We start from the raw sequence: 19,479 nt of genomic DNA, 5'->3' as shown, positions 1-19,479 counted from the left end.
CTTGTACCTGAGCTGTGATGTCACACCACCAGGTGGCGGTCATGCGCACTGAAACCTCTCACACACACAAACATACACACACGCACGCACACACACACATTCCTGAGCGAGACCAACGACTAGTGTCAAACTAGACAGAATGTAAAACACACTTCCGGTGACGTCGTCAATGTTTACCTCAACGTTTATTAGAAATGAACGTTTAAAATCGTCTGTTGTCTTTAGTGACAGTTTTTGTTGGTTATGTGAAATATTATAAAATTCTGCTTTACAAATTTAAATATCTAAACGGCTAAAAGAAAATGAAACAATTACAAATGAAATATAGACCGATAATAATCTTAAGATACTTAAAGTTATTTTTACATTTGTTGGATATCCCAATCCATAACCTGTATTATAAATACAATATAATAATTGTGTGTAAAAGATCAAAAGTCTGTTATAAAACGAGTTTTTATTTTATTTTGAAGGCATCTCTTCCGGTGCCGTCCTTAACACGTGTAGCTTGACGTCACGTTCGCGCAGTGTTTGCTTCTGAAACATGAACGTTCTCCGGAAACTAAAAGTTGACTTTGTATCACTTCTTAAACACTTTGTTCTTCGGTCACTCCTCTGAACGAGTCCTCCTCCATGAACTCAGCGGTTTGAACACTTTTCTCCTGTTTGTCCAGCTGGGACGAGGCTCCAGTGACGGAGACCAGAGCCGTGCCGAGCCGAGCCGAGCCGAGCCGAGCGAACCGGTCTAAAAACATCCAGAAATAATGAGAACATGAAGCGGCTTGTGTGGATTCTACTGTTTTTACTGTGCAGCCATGAAGGGATCTGTGGGAACGGTAAGTGTTCATTATGATATCATAAATAACAGACACAATACGATAATGTTATGGAGCCACGACTCGGCGATAAATCAGTGTTGTTCTGTCCGGAGCCTCTTACATGTATGAGGGTAAACTGGTTCAATGTGGTGACGTTTACAAGGTCAAACTCCATTTAAATATGAGTTTAAAGTTTGAACCTTTCTGTTAAAACGTCGCATCTTAGAGATCATGTCGTTTATTCACCAAACAGCAGAGTTTAGACTCGTAAAAACATAAATTATCATTTAAATAAATTGCTTATTGGTTCGTTATGTTCGCCGGATTAACCATCAGACTCGTGATTAAATATCTCGGAGATATTAAATACATATTAAATCTGTCTGCGTTTCAGTGTGTGTGTGTGTGTGTGTGTGTCTTTCTGTCTGACAGATTTCACACTAACACTCTTCGATTCCTTTTGAGCCGTTGATGGACGCCACTTTCCCACAATGCAATGCACCATTCAGCAGCGCGTCGCTATTCACTCAGTCTCTCGTTATAAAAACACACGTTTCTACTTTTTAAAGATATTTTTCATCTGACTGTTATTTTCTCGTTATTACTAAATACAGAATAATTCAGTTTAAAAATAAAATAACATCACGCTTTATTTTATTTAACATCTCGTTAAATCAAACTTTTCTCTTTTTAGTTTTAGTTTAACTGTGGAAACTGTTTTCTGTCTGAAACTAAACTAAACTTAGATATTTGAGCAAAGATTTATCTTTAACATGTGAACTTCAACTGATAGTTTTGTGTCAGATTATTGATACGACTTCAGAGAGATGTGTTCAGGCAGGACTTTTTGAAATCTGTGGAAACGGACTCCTTTTATTTTGAAGGAAGATGTCGCCCATGTTTGTGTGAGTGTTTTTAAAGTCAGCAGCATGTTAAAGGTTTAAAATGAAAGAAACACAACCTTTAGTACAAAGTGTAAATATAAACACAACCTTTAGTAAAAAGTGTAAATATAAACACAACCTTTAGTAAAAAGTGTAAATATAAACACAACCTTTAGTAAAAAGTGTAAATATAAACACAACCTTTAGTAAAAAGTGTAAATATAAACACAACCTTTAGTAAAAAGTGTAAATATAAACACAACCTTAAGTACAAAGTGTAAATATAAACACAACCTTAAGTACAAAGTGTAAATATAAACACAACCTTTAGTAAAGTGTAAATATAAACAGAACCTTTAGTAAAGTGTAAATATAAACACAACCTTTAGTACAAAGTGTAAATATAAACACAACCTTGAGTAAAAAGTGTAAATATAAACACAACCTTAAGTAAAAAGTGTAAATATGAACACAACCTTTAGTAAAAAGTGTAAATATAAACACAACCTTTAGTAAAAAGTGTAAATATAAACACAACCTTTAGTAAAAAGTGTAAATATAAACACAACCTTTAGTAACCCTAACCCTAAGTGTAAATATAAACACAACCTTTAGTAAATTGTAAATATAAACACAACCTTCAGTGAAAAGTTTAAATATAAACACAACCTTAAGTAAAAAGTGTAAATATAAACACAACCTTTAGTAAAAAGTGTAAATATAAACACAACCTTTAGTAAAAAGTGTAAATATAAACACAACCTTTAGTAAAAAGTGTAAATATAAACACAACCTTAAGTACAAAGTGTAAATATAAACACAACCTTTAGTAAAAAGTGTAAATATAAACACAACCTTTAGTAAAAAGTGTAAATATAAACACAACCTTAAGTACAAAGTGTAAATATAAACAGAACCTTTAGTAAAGTGTAAATATAAACAGAACCTTTAGTAAAGTGTAAATATAAACACAACCTTTAGTACAAAGTGTAAATATAAACACAACCTTGAGTAAAAAGTGTAAATATAAACACAACCTTAAGTAAAAAGTGTAAATATAAACACAACCTTTAGTAAAAAGTGTAAATATAAACACAACCTTTAGTAAAAAGTGTAAATATAAACACAACCTTTAGTAAAAAGTGTAAATATAAACACAACCTTTAGTAAAAAGTGTAAATATAAACAGAACCTTTAGTAAATTGTAAATATAAACACAACCTTCAGTGAAAAGTTTAAATATAAACACAACCTTAAGTAAAAAGTGTAAATATAAACACAACCTTTAGTACAAAGTGTAAATATAAACACAACCTTGAGTAAAAAGTGTAAATATAAACACAACCTTTAGTAAAAAGTGTAAATATAAACAGAACCTTTAGTAAAAAGTGTAAATATAAACACAACCTTTAGTAAAAAGTGTAAATATAAACACAACCTTTAGTAAAAAGTGTAAATATAAACACAACCTTTAGTAAAAAGTGTAAATATAAACACAACCTTTAGTAAAAAGTGTAAATATAAACACAACCTTAAGTAAAAAGTGAAAATATAAACAGAATCTTCAAGAAAAAAGTGTAAATATAAACACAACCTTAAGTAAAAAGTGTAAATATAAACACAACCTTAAGTAAAAAGTGTAAATATAAACAGAACCTTTAGTAAATTGTAAATATAAACACAACCTTCAGTGAAAAGTTTAAATATAAACACAACCTTAAGTAAAAAGTGTAAATATAAACACAACCTTTAGTACAAAGTGTAAATATAAACACAACCTTGAGTAAAAAGTGTAAATATAAACAGAACCTTTAGTAAAAAGTGTAAATATAAACAGAACCTTTAGTAAAAAGTGTAAATATAAACACAACCTTTAGTAAAAAGTGAAAATATAAACAGAATCTTCAAGTAAAAAGTGTAAATATAAACAGAACCTTTAGTAAAAAGTGTAAATATAAACACAACCTTAAGTAAAAAGTGTAAATATAAACACAACCTTTAGTACAAAGTGTAAATATAAACACAACCTTGAGTAAAAAGTGTAAATATAAACAGAACCTTTAGTAAAAAGTGTAAATATAAACAGAACCTTTAGTAAAAAGTGTAAATATAAACACAACCTTTAGTAAAAAGTGAAAATATAAACAGAATCTTCAAGTAAAAAGTGTAAATATAAACAGAACCTTTAGTAAAAAGTGTAAATATAAACACAACCTTAAGTAAAAAGTGAAAATATAAACACAACCTTTAGTAAACAGTGTAAATATAAACACAACCTTAAGTAAAAAGTGAAAATATAAACAGAATCTTCAAGTAAAAAGTGAAAATATAAACGTGGATAAAAGTGTACAAAAGGGAGCTTCTCGTCTCTTCTACAGGCGTGTCTTTCACGAAGCATCCGACCAATCAGACACTGTCTCAGGGGAACGCAGCGAGGCTCGGTTGTGCTGTTCAGGGTCTGACGGAGCCGGATATCTTCTGGATGAAGGACGGAGAGAGACTCTACAGCACCGACCAAATGTTCATCACACTGGGAGAGCAGCACTGGGAGACCTTCCACAGGTAGATATCAATACATCAATTCATTGATATATCAATACGTTAATATATCAATACGTCAATATATATATATATATATATATATATATATATATATCAATGTATATATATATATTGCTTCACAATAAAAGTCTTCTCGCTGCTTCACAATAACAGTCTTCTAACTGCTTCACAGTAAAAATCCTCTTACTCCTTCAAAGTAAAAGTCCTCTAGCTGCTTCACAATAAAAGTAATCGGCCGCAGGGACCTCTGAGCGACGGGGCAACCAATCGCCCCGAGGCAGCAGAGCCAAGTGGTCGAGTTATGACAGCAGAGCCAAGTATTATGAGTTATGACACAAACTAGTTTATTATTATGAGTTATGACACAAACTAGTTTATTATTATGAGTTATGACACAAACACCACTTTATTATTATGAGTTATAACACAAACACCACTTTATTATTATGAGTTATAACACAAACACCACTTTATTATTATGAGTTATAACACAAACACCACTTTATTATTATGAGTTATAACACAAACACCACTTTATTATTATGAGTTATGACACAAACTAGTTTATTATTATGAGTTATGACACAAACACCAGTTTATTATTATGAGTTATAACACAAACACCACTTTATTATTATGAGTTATAACAAAAACACCACTTTATTATTATGAGTTATGACACAAACTAGTTTATTATTATGAGTTATGACACAAACACCACTTTATTATTATGAGTTATAACACAAACACCACTTTATTATTATGAGTTATAACACAAACACCACTTTATTATTATGAGTTATGACACAAACTAGTTTATTATTATGAGTTATGACACAAACACCAGTTTATTATTATGAGTTATAACACAAACTAGTTTATTATTATGAGTTATAACACAAACACCACTTTATTATTATGAGTTATAACACAAACACCACTTTATTATTATGAGTTATAACACAAACACCACTTTATTATTATGAGTTATGACACAAACTAGTTTATTATTATGAGTTATGACACAAACACCATGAGGAATCCAGCAGCTCTCAGGGGCCTCTGGGGGGAAAGAATCCAGCTTTGATGGCTGATTTGGGATCACGAGTCTTTGTTTGAACAGATGAATGTTGCCTGAGAGACTGACCTCAGATCTGTGAGTAGCGGCTGGTTAATCGGCTTTAAACTCAGATTCCTGGACAGAAAGAAAAACGAAAAACAGTGAAGCTCAGAAATGTGACAACCGCCACCTCCTGGTTTCCTTACTGATCTTTAGAGACCTTTAGAGACCAGGAGGACCAGGATACAGGTGTATGCAGGTGTTATAGCAACAACAGGAAGTTACTTATTCAAGCATCATTTACCGTCATGATGCAACAATTGACCTCCATGGTGGACATTGGTGGACCATGGTGGACCTTGTCGGGTCATGGTGGACCATGGTGGGTCATGGAGGACATTGGTGGACCATGTCGGGTCATGGTGGACCATGGTGGACATTGGTGGGCCACTGAGACAGGATCTGATCACAGATCAGTGGGACTCTGCTGATGGAGACTCTTTGACTTCATGTGTCACTAGTTCCATGGTTCTGGTCCGGTTGAGGTTCTGACGTTCTGTGTTCTCGTTCCCAGTGTGAAGTCGGTCCAGCAGCAGGATGCGGGTCAGTACTGGTGTGAGGTGGAGTTCCACGACCTGATGTTCTCCTCTGAACGAGCCTGGATCACAGTGGAAGGTGAGGACCCTGAAGGCAGCACCTGTGTTCACAGCTGAATACACCTGATCTACTTCCTGTCTCCTACAGGTGTCCCTCACCTGGTCCAGGAGCCTCAGGACGTGTCCACCTTCCCCAATGTCCCCTTCAACCTCACCTGTGCTGCTGTTGGCCCCCCCGAGCCCGTGGAGGTGCTGTGGTGGCTGGGGGGGGTCCAGGAGGGGGAGCCCAGACCGTCCCCCTCTGTCCTCCACGTCCAAGGTCAGAAAGCTTTCATGAAACACTCCACCCAGGTGCATTATGGGCAATGTAGGAACCAGTGTTTCTCCACCTGGTTCTGCTTTTATGTGTCTCTGCAACTCCAACTAATTCAGTGAAGTACGGTTTTAAAAACTCTTCACTTTATTACAATAACTTAATCATAATTATATTATATTATATATATAATATTAATAATTATATTCATGATGAAACAGAAGTTAATTCACTTCCTTCATATGAATAATCACCTGATCATTATCATTTTATTATTATTAAATGTTGTTATTATTATTAGTACGACACTGAATGTAATGTACTGGAGGCCACGCCCACTGTTGCCCTGTGACCACGCCCCCCCATCATCACTTATCTATCGTCACGTCATCAATATTTGTCGATATCAGTTTTCACTTTGACAAACAGAGGTCACATGTTCATCTGGCGTCTTCATCGTGGTGTGTGAGTTTAAATAATAGTCTGGTTATGTACACACACACACACTAACACACTCACACACACACACTAACACACTCACACACACTCTCACACACACACACACACTAACACACACACACACACACTAACACACTCACACACACACACACATACTCTGACACATTCACCCAAAGGTCACTCCTGACGGGTGGAGCTGAGACAATCTGAAAAGCACAGTGTGGTTGTCGTGAGAGAGAAGACAGACACGTACCTGTCTAGCTGTAGTCCAGGTGGAGACTCTGCTTTACCATCTTCATCATCATCTTCACCATCATCATGTGTTCAGATCCGTCTGGTCCTCTCACGTTAACGATGTTTCAGGAACACCTCGAGGAACTTTATTCAAATTTGGCTCAAACGTCCACGTGGACTCAAAGATATTAAAGATATTGATTGTTTAGAAGCAGGATGACTTCAGCTGAGCTGCAGATTGGAGGATCCTGTTCCACCTCTGACACACACACACACACACACACACACACACACACACACACACACACACACACACACATATATATAGCTTGAGGTTTCTTCTCTGTAATGGATTTCTTTCTATAAATGGATCCACTTTAGCTGATAAATGGAAAACACACACAGACACACACTGTTTCCTGTCAGTGAGCGTGTTGTTTACCAGGAAGGAACATTCAGAGATAACCTGATCTCACGTATTGATCTCCATTGAGCATTATGTTTGCCTCCACATGTAGCTCAGAGTTTAAACTGAATCTGGTGAAGCAACTCAAAGATCCAGAAGATTCATTTATAAGGAAACAAGAGGATCAACTCAAAGTCCCTGGGACATGCACCTGTTGGGTTGCTTCCTTTGGTTTCCCCATGAGGTAACTGTAGCCTTCGGCCAGGTACAGGTCTACAGGTGTAGAGGTGTACAGGTGTACATGTGTACAGGTGTACAGGTGTAGAAGTGTAGAGGTGTACAGGTGTACAGGTGTAGAGGTGTACAGGTGTAGAGGTGTACATGTGTACAGGTGTAGAGGTGTACATGTGTACAGGTGTAGAGGTGTACATGTGTACAGGTGTAGAGGTGTACATGTGTACATGTGAACAAGTGTACAGATGTACAGGTGTAGAGGTGTACATGTGTACAGGTGTACAGGTGTAGAGGTGTACATGTGAACAAGTGTACAGGTGTAGAGGTGTACAGGTGTAGAGGTGTACATGTGAACAAGTGTACAGGTGTAGAGGTGTACATGTGTACATGTGAACAAGTGTACAGATGTACAGGTGTAGAGGTGTACATGTGTAGAGGTGTACAGGTGTAGAGGTGTACATGTGAACAAGTGTACAGGTGTACAGGTCTACAGGTGTAGAGGTGTACATGTGTAGAGGTGTACATGTGTACAGGTGTAGAGGTGTAGAGGTATACAGGTGTACAGGTGTACATGTGTAGAGGTGTACAGGTGTAGAGGTGTACATGTGTACAGGTGTACAGGTGTAGAGGTGTACATGTGTACATGTGTACAGGTGTAGAGGTGTACATGTGTACAGGTGTACAGGTGTACAGGTGTACATGTGTACAGGTGTACATGTGTAGAGGTGTACAGGTGTAGAGGTGTACATGTGTACAGGTGTACATGTGTACAGGTGTAGAGGTGTACATGTGTACAGGTGTACAGGTGTAGAGGTGTACAGGTGTACAGGTGTAGAGGTGTACATGTGAACAAGTGTACAGGTGTAGAGGTGTACAGGTGTAGAGGTGTACATGTGAACAAGTGTACAGGTGTAGAGGTGTACAGGTGTAGAGGTGTACATGTGAACAAGTGTAGAGGTGTAGAGGTGTACAGGTGTAGAGGTGTACATGTGAACAAGTGTACAGGTGTAGAGGTGTACATGTGAACAGGTGTAGAGGTGTACATGTGTAGAGGTGTACAGGTGTAGAGGTGTACATGTGTACATGTGAACAAGTGTACAGATGTACAGGTGTACAGGTCTACAGGTGTAGAGGTGTACATGTGTAGAGGTGTACATGTGTACAGGTGTAGGGGTGTAGAGGTATACAGGTGTACAGGTGTACATGTGTAGAGGTGTACAGGTGTACATGTGTAGAGGTGTACAGGTGTAGAGGTGTACATGTGTACAGGTGTACAGGTGTAGAGGTGTACATGTGTACATGTGTACAGGTGTAGAGGTGTACATGTGTACAGGTGTACAGGTGTACATGTGTACAGGTGTACATGTGTAGAGGTGTACATGTGTACAGGTGTAGAGGTGTACATGTGTACAGGTGTACATGTGTACAGGTGTAGAGGTGTACATGTGTACAGGTGTAGAGGTGTACATGTGTACAGGTGTACAGGTGTACAGGTGTAGAGGTGTACAGGTGTACAGGTGTACAGGTGTACATGTGTACAGGTGTAGAGGTGTAGAGGTGTACATGTGTACAGGTGTACAGGTGTACAGGTGTACAGGTGTAAATGTGTAGAGGTGTACATGTGTACATGTGTACAGGTGTACATGTGTAGAGGTGTACATGTGTAGAGGTGTACAGGTGTACATGTGTAGAGGTGTACATGTGTACAGGTGTAGAGGTGTAGAGGTATACAGGTGTACATGTGTAGAGGTGTACAGGTGTACATGTGTACAGGTGTACAGGTGTAGAGGTGTACATGTGTACAGGTGTACAGGTGTACAGGTGTACATGTGTACAGGTGTACAGGTGTACATGTGTACAGGTGTACATGTGTAGAGGTGTACATGTGTACAGGTGTACAGGTGTACATGTGTACAGGTGTAGAGGTGTACATGTGTACAGGTGTACAGGTGTACATGTGTACAGGTGTAGAGGTGTACATGTGTACAGGTGTAGAGGTGTACATGTGTACAGGTGGTAGCCAACCTTCACTGAGTGTTTCAACCCTTAACCACAACCCTCTGCCCATCTGCAAGCTCCTCGTCCTTGCACGTCCTTTACTAAGGGCTGAATTCAAAATATTACTTAAAAGTATTAGCATAAAAATATAGTCAAAATTATGTATTATACTTATTGATGTGTTATTGTTCATCACTTTAATGTTGCAGCTGGTAAAGATGGAGCTCATTTTAATGACTTTGACTGTCTGCCTGTGTCTCTCTCTCTCTCTCTCTCTCTCTGTCTCTCTCTCTCTCTCTCTCTGTCTCTGTCTCTGTCTCTCTCTCTCTCTCTCTCTCTCTCTCTCTGTCTCTGTCTCTGTCTCTTTCTCTGTCTCTCTCTCTCTCTCTCTCTCTCTCTCTCTCTGTCTCTGTCTCTGTCTCTCTCTCTGTCTCTGTCTCTGTCTCTCTCTCTCTCTCTCTCTCTGCAGGAGTGAACAGCAGTGTGAAGTTTTACTGTGAAGCAAAGAACACCCGAGGAATCTCCGTCTCTAGAACAGGAACTGTTCACATTAAAGGTGAGTTCACCTGCTGTGGATGATGTTACTCATACAGGTGTGTTCTGTACCTGTAGTATTTAGTATTTTAGCTAGTACATTAAAACGGTATACGTGTATATTCATGTCCGAAGAGTTCAAGTTTCTCCCTGCAGACTGTGTTTTGCATGTTTTCTTATATAAATATATATTTTTAGCATTAGAACCAAACACTGACACACCTGTTGTGACAAGTCACTGTGGCTCAGCTGTGATTGGATGATAACTCTTTGGGGGCGGGGTCTCTGTCTCAGTGTTGCCGGCGGCGCCGGTCAAGCTGCAGGTGAGGATGGTGGACAACAACGTCACATTGTTATGGAAACCGGGATTCTCAGGATACTCTGAGCTGTCCACCTGCATTGTGCAGGTAACACACACACACACACACACACACACACACACACACACACACACACAAATATTATAGTAAAAAAACTATCAATTACAAATCAATTGAAATCTCCTCCTCAGCTGTCGAGGCGTTCGGTCCGGAGGTGGGACCTCCCTCAGCAGGAGGTCCAGGTTCCTCCTCACCTTCAGGTCCTGTCTGGTCTGAGGAGTCACTCAAACTACAGCGCCAGAGTCTCCTGTGTGAACGAGGTGGGGGCGTCGCCCTTCTGCCCCTGGCTGCACTTCCAGACACCTGAGTCAGGTAAACAAAACACTGATCATAAGTGTGTGTGTGTGTGTGTGTGTGTGTGTGGGTGGTGTGTGTGTGTGTGTGTGTGTGTGTGTGTGTGTGTGTGTGTGTGTGTGTGTGTGTGTGTGTGTGTGTGTGTGTGTGTGTGTGTGTGTGTGTGTGTGTGTGTGTGTGTGTGTGTGTGTGTGTGTGTGTGGTCCAGCTGGATGGTGTCCAGTAGATTCCAGTCCTCTCAGTACAATCAGCTTTTGTCTGTGGCCTCAATCCATTTAAAAGGACTCTGCAGACTGCAGCTTTACCTCAGACCAGCTATTCAGACGACATTATTATATTAATAAATGTAAAATCTATATCCAGTGAGTTCAGTTTTGCTCAAATGTCTGAGGACTTATTGTAAGAGCTGCAGAGCTCTCTACGTGATAATAACTGTAATTTAACGGATCACGTGTGTCATCCCGTCCTCAGTGCCCTCGGCAGCCCCCAAGAACCTGACCTTTGACCTGTCGGAGCAGCAGCTGGCTCTGAACTGGGCCGGACTCCAGGAGGAGGAGCTGCAGGGCAGATTGTTGGCCTACAAGGTGCAGTGGACTCTGGGAGGAGAACCACAGGTGAAGGGTCCTCATTGGTCTGATGTGGGTCGGGAAGCTGAACTAACTCGTCACACTTAACGTGTCCTGTTTTTTCAGGAGCCGCTTCTGTTTAAGGAGAACTCGGCTCAGCTGTCAGGAGGAGGACGTTTCTTCAACGCCTCCTTCCAGGTGTCGGCCTGCACCTCAGTGGGTTGTGGACCCTGGAGCCCCCCGGTACTGGTGCTTCCGGCCTCAGGTACACGACACACCTCAGAGATGGTTTCGTGCTGCTACAGTTTGCGTGAAGACTGACTCTGTGATGTGGTTTCCTCCCTTAGTCCAGGTCCCAGTCCAGCGGAGCCACATGTGGGTCGGTGTGCTGCTGGGTCTGCTGGTCGCCACCGTGGTCGGACTGCTGCTGACTGCCGTCAATCACCGCCGTGAGAAAGAGACGCAGTTTGGGTACAAAAACCATGAGAAAGCTCACGTTTAGACTCAAACCAGCAGAGAATGTGAGACTCACCACAGCAACAAATGAGGATTCATCCACCGCTGAAAATAGTCCCAGACTAAAGACTCCTGTTTGTTTGATTTAAAACTGCAGAGTTTTTAAAGATTGACGTCTTTAGTGGGAACCAACGAGTCACACAGTTGGTTTGAGTCTAAACACGTAGAACCTGAACCTTAAATGTTGCACAACGCTGAAACTCTTTCTGTCCGTCTGTAGTTCGGTCTTCAAGCCTCCGGGTCCTGAGAGCTCGGTGTCCTTCACAGCAGCTCGATCCTTCAACAGGAACTGTGCTGAGCTGCAGGAGTCCACATGTGAGTCTCTGATCCTCAATCACTCAGAGTTCAGTATATTTTAGACAGCACAGTCAGACGGACACCGTGTGTGTGTCTGTGTGTGTGTGTGTGTGTCTGTGTGTGTGTCTGTGTGTCTGTGTGTCTGTGTGTCTGTGTGTGTGTGTCTGTGTGTGTGTCTGTGTGTGTGTCTGTGTGTGTGTGTGTGTGTGTCTGTGTGTGTGTGTGTGTGTGTGTATCTCCGTGTGTGTGTGTGTGTGTGTGTGTGTGTGTGTGTATCTCCGTGTGTGTGTGTGTGTGTCTGTGTCTGTGTGTGTGTGTGTGTGTATCTCCGTGTGTGTGTGTGTGTGTCTGTGTCTGTGTGTGTGTGTGTGTGTGTATCTCCGTGTGTGTGTGTGTGTGTCTCCCTCCAGTGGACAGTCTCGGTATAAATGAGGACCTGAAGAACAAACTGCAGGATGTTCTGATCCCAGAGAGGCTGCTCACACTGGGACACATGCTGGGGAAAGGTAACACAACTACACACTAATACACACACAACACAAACAATACACACACAACTACACTGATGCACAACACAAACAATACACACACATCAATTCCTTCCTTTTTTTTAATTCAGCATTTAAAGTTAAATGTGGTTCCTGAAGCAGAACCTCTGATAAAGTGAAACCAGTTCGACTCTCAGAATGAATGAATGAATGAAATGAGGCGTGTGTGTTTACCTGTGCAGGTGAGTTTGGCTCAGTGCGCGAGGCGTTCCTGAAGAAGGAGGACTCGTCCGTCCTGAAGGTGGCGGTCAAAGTGCTGAAATGTGAGACGTTTGTGAAACACTGAAAGCAGTTGAAGTGTCAGTTAAAGTGTAAACATTGTTGAAGAGTAAAAAGCAAAAAGCAGATAAAATCAGTTGAAGCACAATCATGAAGGAGTTTGAAATGATACGAATGTAAACAGTGAAAGTGGTTGAACAGCTGAGGAGTAAGAACTGCAAGCAGTTGAAGTGTCGGCTGATATCTAAGCCTTTAAAGAAGAAAAGAACAAAATCATCTGAAATGTCAGCTGAAGTGTAAATTAGTGGAAGTTAAAAGCAGCTTGGACATCAATTGACGAGTAAGCACTGAAAGCAGTTGAAGTGGTTTCATAGATTAAATCAAAATGGCCGCAGCTCGCTGGGCTCTGAGCGGCCGCCGCAGCTTTTCATTGACATTTTATGTGTTTTCAATTTATAAGATTAAAAAAACCTGTTTAAATATAAGTTGAAGTGTAAATAATGGACGGTGACAACAGTAGAAATATCTTTCAAAGTATTTAAACTGTCAGTGGAGGAGTAAGAATCAGTCGGAGTAGAAGCTGAAAGCAGTTGAAGTGTCGTTTGATTAACACGTTTGTGTGTGTGTGTGTGTGTGTGTGTGTGTGTGTTCCAGCTGACATCACTTCCTCAGGTGACATCGAGCAGTGTCTGAAGGAGGCGGCCTACATGAAGGACTTCCACCATTCAAACGTCATCCAGCTCATCGGTAACTCACACACATATATTATATGACCAGGGGTCAAAGGTCAGACGGTTTGAGTGACAGTTTCTCCCGTCCAATAGGAGTGAGTCTTCACCGCCGTCCTGTCCAGCGGCTGCCGATCCCGATGGTGGTTCTTCCGTTCATGAAGCACGGAGATCTGCACACGTTCCTGCTGCTGTCTCGACTCGGAGAACATCCTTTTGTAAGAGAACGTCCTTTTGTAAGAGAACATTTAAAGGAAAAAAAACGTTTAGTTCTTTGTTGTAGCCGGTTAACGACCAATAACTCACCAACACTTTGTCCTTTAAAGACAATCAGGTAATAAGGTTCTAAAATGTTCACTTAAAAGGCCTCAGAAACTAAAGGTTCCTCTGACTGTTAGTAGAGTTTACAATGATCCATGGAGACAGTGAACGTATCACGAGGAGATGTTCTTATTATTATTTAACAATGTAAACATGTGTCCTCGTGTCCTCATGTCTTCATGTCCTAATGTCCTCATATCTTCGTGTCCTCGTGTCCTATGTCCCTCCAGGACTTGTCCCTGCAGACCCTGCTGGGCTTCATGTTGGACATCTCTCGGGGGATGGAGTACCTGAGTACCCGGAGCATCATCCACCGAGACCTCGCCGCCCGAAACTGCATGTCAGTCCTCCAATCAGCTGGCAGAAATATCAGGCCACGCCTCCTCATTTACATACAGCTCAAACAGACAAAAAATATAACTTTCTATTTGATCTTTTCTGCTCTTCAGTTCTTTGATTTGTACAACTAACAAATATTAATAGAAGTGTGTGTGTGTGTTCCAGGCTCAATGAGAACATGACTGTGTGTGTAGCAGACTTCGGTCTCTCTAAGAAGATCTACAGCGGAGATTATTACAGACAAGGTTCTGTTTCTAAACTTCCTGTGAAGTGGATCGCTCTGGAGAGTCTGGCTGACAACGTGTACACTACTCAGAGTGATGTGGTACTAATACACACACACACACACACTTACTCACAGTACTTTACACAGTACAGCAGAATCTTTCAATGAACCTGGTGTGTGTGTGTGTGTGTGTGTGTGTGTGTGTGTGTGTGTGTGTGTGTGTGTGTGTGTGTGTGTGTGTGTGTGTGTGTGTGTGTGTGTGTGTGTGTGTGTGTGTGTGTGTGTGTGTGTCAGTGGGCGTTCGGTGTCACCATGTGGGAGGTCCTAACTCGAGGTCAGACTCCGTATCCCGGTGTAGAGAACTCAGAGATCTACGAGTATCTGATCAAAGGAGAACGACTGAAGAAACCTGCTGACTGTAGAGACGACATGTGAGTCGCTGCATTCTCTCTAACGTCCATCGTGGTAGAAAAAAACATTTAATAATACTGAGCGAGTCCTGTAACACTGAAATAAGGAGACCTGAGAAAAGCACATTTGTCTTTAAAGGATTTATTCCTTTAAAGAAGGCTTAATCATCCCACTGAGTGCCTGTGCAGTCAGTGGGAGGAAGAGGGGGGGGGGGGGGGGGGAGTCCCCACTAAGACGTCTGTTTCTGCTTCTAATCTAAACTTTCTACAACACACTGTGCACTAAACATTTTACGACTGATCCTAATCTACATAAGTTCTGCGCTCCCATTCGGTTACTTCCTTTTGAAGGAAGCTACAGCAGACATCCCACATCAAATATTGAATCAGGCACATTAGAGATATCACAGTCAAAGTATTTAGCACGAGGGAATTTTCAATCACACCACCAGGGGGCGACTCCTCTGGTTGTATAGAAGTCTATGAGAAAATGACTCTACTTCTCTCTTGATTTATTACCTCAGTAAACATTGTAAACATGAGTTTATGGTCTCAATCTCTAGTTTCAAGTCTTCTTCAATACAGCATGATGTTCATTTAGTAAATGATGGTCCATTTAGAGTCACACAGACCATAAAGCAGGGGATGCTTTAGGGGCGGGGCTACACAGTGATTGACAGGTCTCTCCTCGTCTCCTCAGTCCTAATATGTTCACTTCCTGTTCACTAGATAGATATTAATCTTTTAATTTATTTTCACCAAAACTTCATTTGACTGTTGAGCAGATTGTTAAATACTAATAATTTCTTCATGAGTGGTAATAAATCAATATGTAATGAATATATAATGAATCCTGCGTGATGTTGATGTCTCTCTTCTTCTTCTGTGGTGCTTCCTGTCAGCTATGATGTCATGCACAGCTGTTGGAGTCCGGTCCCTAAATGTCGTCCTAGTTTCCAACATCTGGTTTCTCAGCTGGAGACGCTGTGTGGCCCCACCCCCCCGCTGAGGGAGGCTCTGCTGTATGTTAACCTGGAGGAGGGGGGCGGGGCCTATGAGGAGGGGGGCGGGGCCTCTGAGGGCCCGAGCTGGAGCGCCCCGTGGCAGCTCCGGGCGGAGGACGAGGAGAAGGACTGGCTGATGGTGGGGTCAGAGGTCACGATGGCCATCGGAGGAGACTACAGGTACATCATGGGCCCCTGTGAGGAGGGGGGGGAGGGACCTATGGTCAGAGACGACGACGACGACGTCGTTAATGTCTGACCAATCACAGCACTTCTCCTCCCACCTGATTGGACCAGAGGGACGCCCCGAGCAGCAGCAGGCGGGTGGAGACACACAGTCAGTACTTCTGACACACTGCTACTCTGTGTACTCATGGTACTCTGTGTACCGATGGTACTCTCTGTGTACTGATGGTACTCTGTGTACTGGTAGTACCCTCAGTTAGTACTTACTGTGTACTGATAGGACTCTCTGTGTGTACTAGTAGTACTCTCTGTGTACTGATAGTACTCTGTTTCAGTTCCCAGTCGTTTCTCTTCTGTTCCGTTTTAAAGGGACAAACTAACCCTAACTTGAACTTGGTAACTCGTTCTCAGACCTCTCTATGGACGTTTGAAGACGTCTCTTTGGACGTTTGAAGACCTCTCTATGGAAGTTTGAAGACCTCTCTTTGGACGTTTGAAGACCTCTCTTTGGACGTTTGAAGACCTCTCTTTGGACGTTTGAAGACCTCTCTTTGGACGTTTGAAGACCTCTCTTTGGACGTTTGAAGACCTCTCTTTGGACGCTTGAAGACGTCTCTTTGGACGTTTGAAGACGTCTCTTTGGATGTTTGAAGACCTCTCTATGGAAGTTTGAAGACCTCTCTTTGGACGTTTGAAGGCCTCTTTGGACGTTTGAAGACCTCTCTTTGGACGTTTGAAGACGTCTCTTTGGACGTTTGAAGACGTCTCTTTGGACGTTTGAAGACCTCTCTTCGGACGTTTGAAGACCTCTCTTCGGACGTTTGAAGACCTCTCTTTGGACGTTTGAAGACGTCTCTTTGGACGTTTGAAGGCCTCTCTTTGGACGTTTGAAGGCCTCTTTGGACGTTTGAAGACCTCTCTTTGGACGTTTGAAGGCCTCTTTGGACGTTTGAAGACCTCTCTTCGGACGTTTGAAGACGTCTCTTTGGACGTTTGAAGACGTCTCTTTGGACGTTTGAAGACCTCTCTTTGGACGTTTGAAGACCTCTCTTTGGACGTTTGAAGACCTCTCTTTGGACGTTTGAAGACGTCTCTTTGGACGTGTCCACTCTTAATCTTTAGATGTAAAGTGAGATCTTTGCTGACGGACTCTGACCGGAGCTCTGAGTGAACTACAGTAACATCTGTCTGAAGTCAGCTAGCATCAGCATGAGGATAACGCTAGCCTCATACTAACACTAGACCCAGTGAAGTCAGCTAGCATTAGCCTCATGCTAACACTAGACCCAGTGAAGTCAGCTGGCATTAGCCTCATGCTAACGCTAGACCCAGTGAAGTCAGCTGGCATTAGCCTCATGCTAACTCTAGACCCAGTGAAGTCAGCTAGCATTAGCCTCATGCTAACGCTAGACCCAGTGAAGTCAGCTGGCATTAGCCTCATGCTAACTCTAGACCCAGTGAAGTCAGCTGGCATTAGCCTCATGCTAACTCTAGACCCAGTGAAGTCAGCTGGCATTAGCCTCATGCTAACGCTAGCCTCATGCTAAGACTAGACCTAGTGAAGCCGTTTGTGTTGATCACTTTCAGATCAATGATGTTTTAATGTGAATATTTTTAGTTTGTGTAATAAACTGAACTGTTTTTAACTGTCGCCCACACTTAAAGAACTCAAATGTACATTTTGTTAAATTGATTAAATATGAGTTGCTCTTAAGGTGTAGTTTTATGATATAGATGAAGAGACTACAGGGGGCCCCTGTAGTCTCTTAAGGCTCTGAACTCTCTTCTTTCACTGAAACATTACATTAATAACATGTTAACATTCTGTTAATAACATTCTGTTAATGACATTCTGTTAATGACATTCTGTAATGTTTTAATTATTTGAAGTTTTCATCTGTAAAAAGTAACACGTTTTATTGATCTGTTCTGAGGATTAAAGGGACCGAATGTTTTAATGTGTCATGTTTTATATCATCAAACAAGGAACTTATTCAAGACCAGACCGTCTGTCTACCACTGACTTCAGATCTGTGAATAAAGTGTTAGTGTCACATGAGTTTCTCTCTGCAGCCAAAAGTCAGCTCAACACATATTAAACATAATGTTCATATATTATATTACAGACATGAACAGACACAGACTCTCTAAAACCAGTCCAGTATAATCGGATTAAGATTCTTTAAGAAACAGAAACCAGTTAAACATCAAGTATTCATCAATAGATCAATATGTTGGGTTTGTGTGTTAACAATAATTTGATGTTTTATTATTTATGTTTATTACACAAAAACTTAAATCTGTAAATATGACGTAATATACAATGAAAACACTCCAATAGAAGTACTTCTGGTGTACTTTAGTAAATATACTAAAACATTTATTTATACCAACACTGAGACAAACAAAGTCCTCTCAGCTGAGGAGCAATAATCAACAGTTCAGCTTTAAGATGCTAGAGAAGAGTGTGATTAGTGATGTTCAGAGACACACACACACACACACACACACGTCGAAACACGACCTTTCATTATTAAAGACTACTTTAACTCGGCAAACAATCTACTTCCTGTTTACACGTCACCATCATGCTCAGTACGTGACGAGTCACGTGGTTTGTTTCCAGGTGTGTTAGTGTGGGCGGAGATGGTTTTATTAATGTTGTGATCGATAACAGCCCAGGAGCTAAGCTAGCAAAGCTTCAGACTGTTTGTTTACCTTCGTCTTCGCACAACAAATTCCATCAGTCCTCCCTCCATTGCGCATGCGCCGTATTCCACGCACCATTGCCGCACAGACGTGCATGCGCAGCCTCACGTTACATTTAAACAATAGTGGAGGTTTTAAACGTTATTAGTAACAGTTACACGTCATCGATTACATACACGCTGCTACGTTCACGGCGTTACACTCAGCCGTAAATCAGAGTTTTATGAGGTAATAACGTCCGTAACGAGCTAACGGTAGTTAGATGACGTCACTGTACTAACCGTCCAATAACAGAAGATGGCGGTGGCTCTTTGTCCGTTAGAGGTGGTGTGTTGAGGGTCCCTCCTCTGAGGGCTAGTGTTTCACACTAAAATCACTCAAACGCACCACGTCCCTCATTCTGGTTTCTTACAACATTAACGGACATTAACGGGGACTCCCCGGAGGGGTCGTATCACGGTAAAAACGAGCAGTGAAATACGTGACCCGGTCTCACGAAGCTCTGAAGCTCAACTGGTTTAAAACACATTTAATTCCGCCATCAATCACCAACAAGCACGGTTAACCATTGAACTACCTCCTGATCGATCACTAGATGACCGTTATTAGCTCCATCTGACCCGGTTTACGTTCAATAA

At 41.3% G+C, this 19,479-nt stretch overlaps 1 protein-coding gene across 1 annotated transcript; it reads left to right on the top strand.

Annotated features, from left to right (window-relative positions):
• The first annotated feature begins 513 nt into the window (after positions 1 to 513).
• Positions 514 to 18,080, top strand: tyro3 (TYRO3 protein tyrosine kinase). Its single transcript, XM_079174037.1, has 19 exons — positions 514 to 836; positions 4,081 to 4,264; positions 5,899 to 5,999; positions 6,069 to 6,239; positions 10,034 to 10,120; positions 10,393 to 10,505; positions 10,610 to 10,790; positions 11,244 to 11,386; positions 11,465 to 11,603; positions 11,686 to 11,809; positions 12,075 to 12,169; positions 12,562 to 12,657; positions 12,882 to 12,962; positions 13,573 to 13,665; positions 13,743 to 13,864; positions 14,198 to 14,307; positions 14,472 to 14,631; positions 14,827 to 14,963; positions 15,845 to 18,080. Exons 1-19 carry the CDS (start codon positions 773 to 775, stop codon positions 16,203 to 16,205), a joined length of 2,562 nt encoding a protein of 853 aa, XP_079030163.1. The 5' UTR covers positions 514 to 772; the 3' UTR covers positions 16,206 to 18,080.
• Positions 18,081 to 19,479: the final 1,399 nt, after the last annotated feature.

The sequence above is a fragment of the Pholis gunnellus genome, assembly GCF_910591455.1.
Source record: "Pholis gunnellus genome assembly, chromosome: 15".
NCBI lineage: Eukaryota > Metazoa > Chordata > Actinopteri > Perciformes > Pholidae > Pholis > Pholis gunnellus.
The sequence above is the reverse complement of the archived record's forward strand: the minus strand, read 5'-3'. Positions and strand labels throughout refer to the sequence as shown.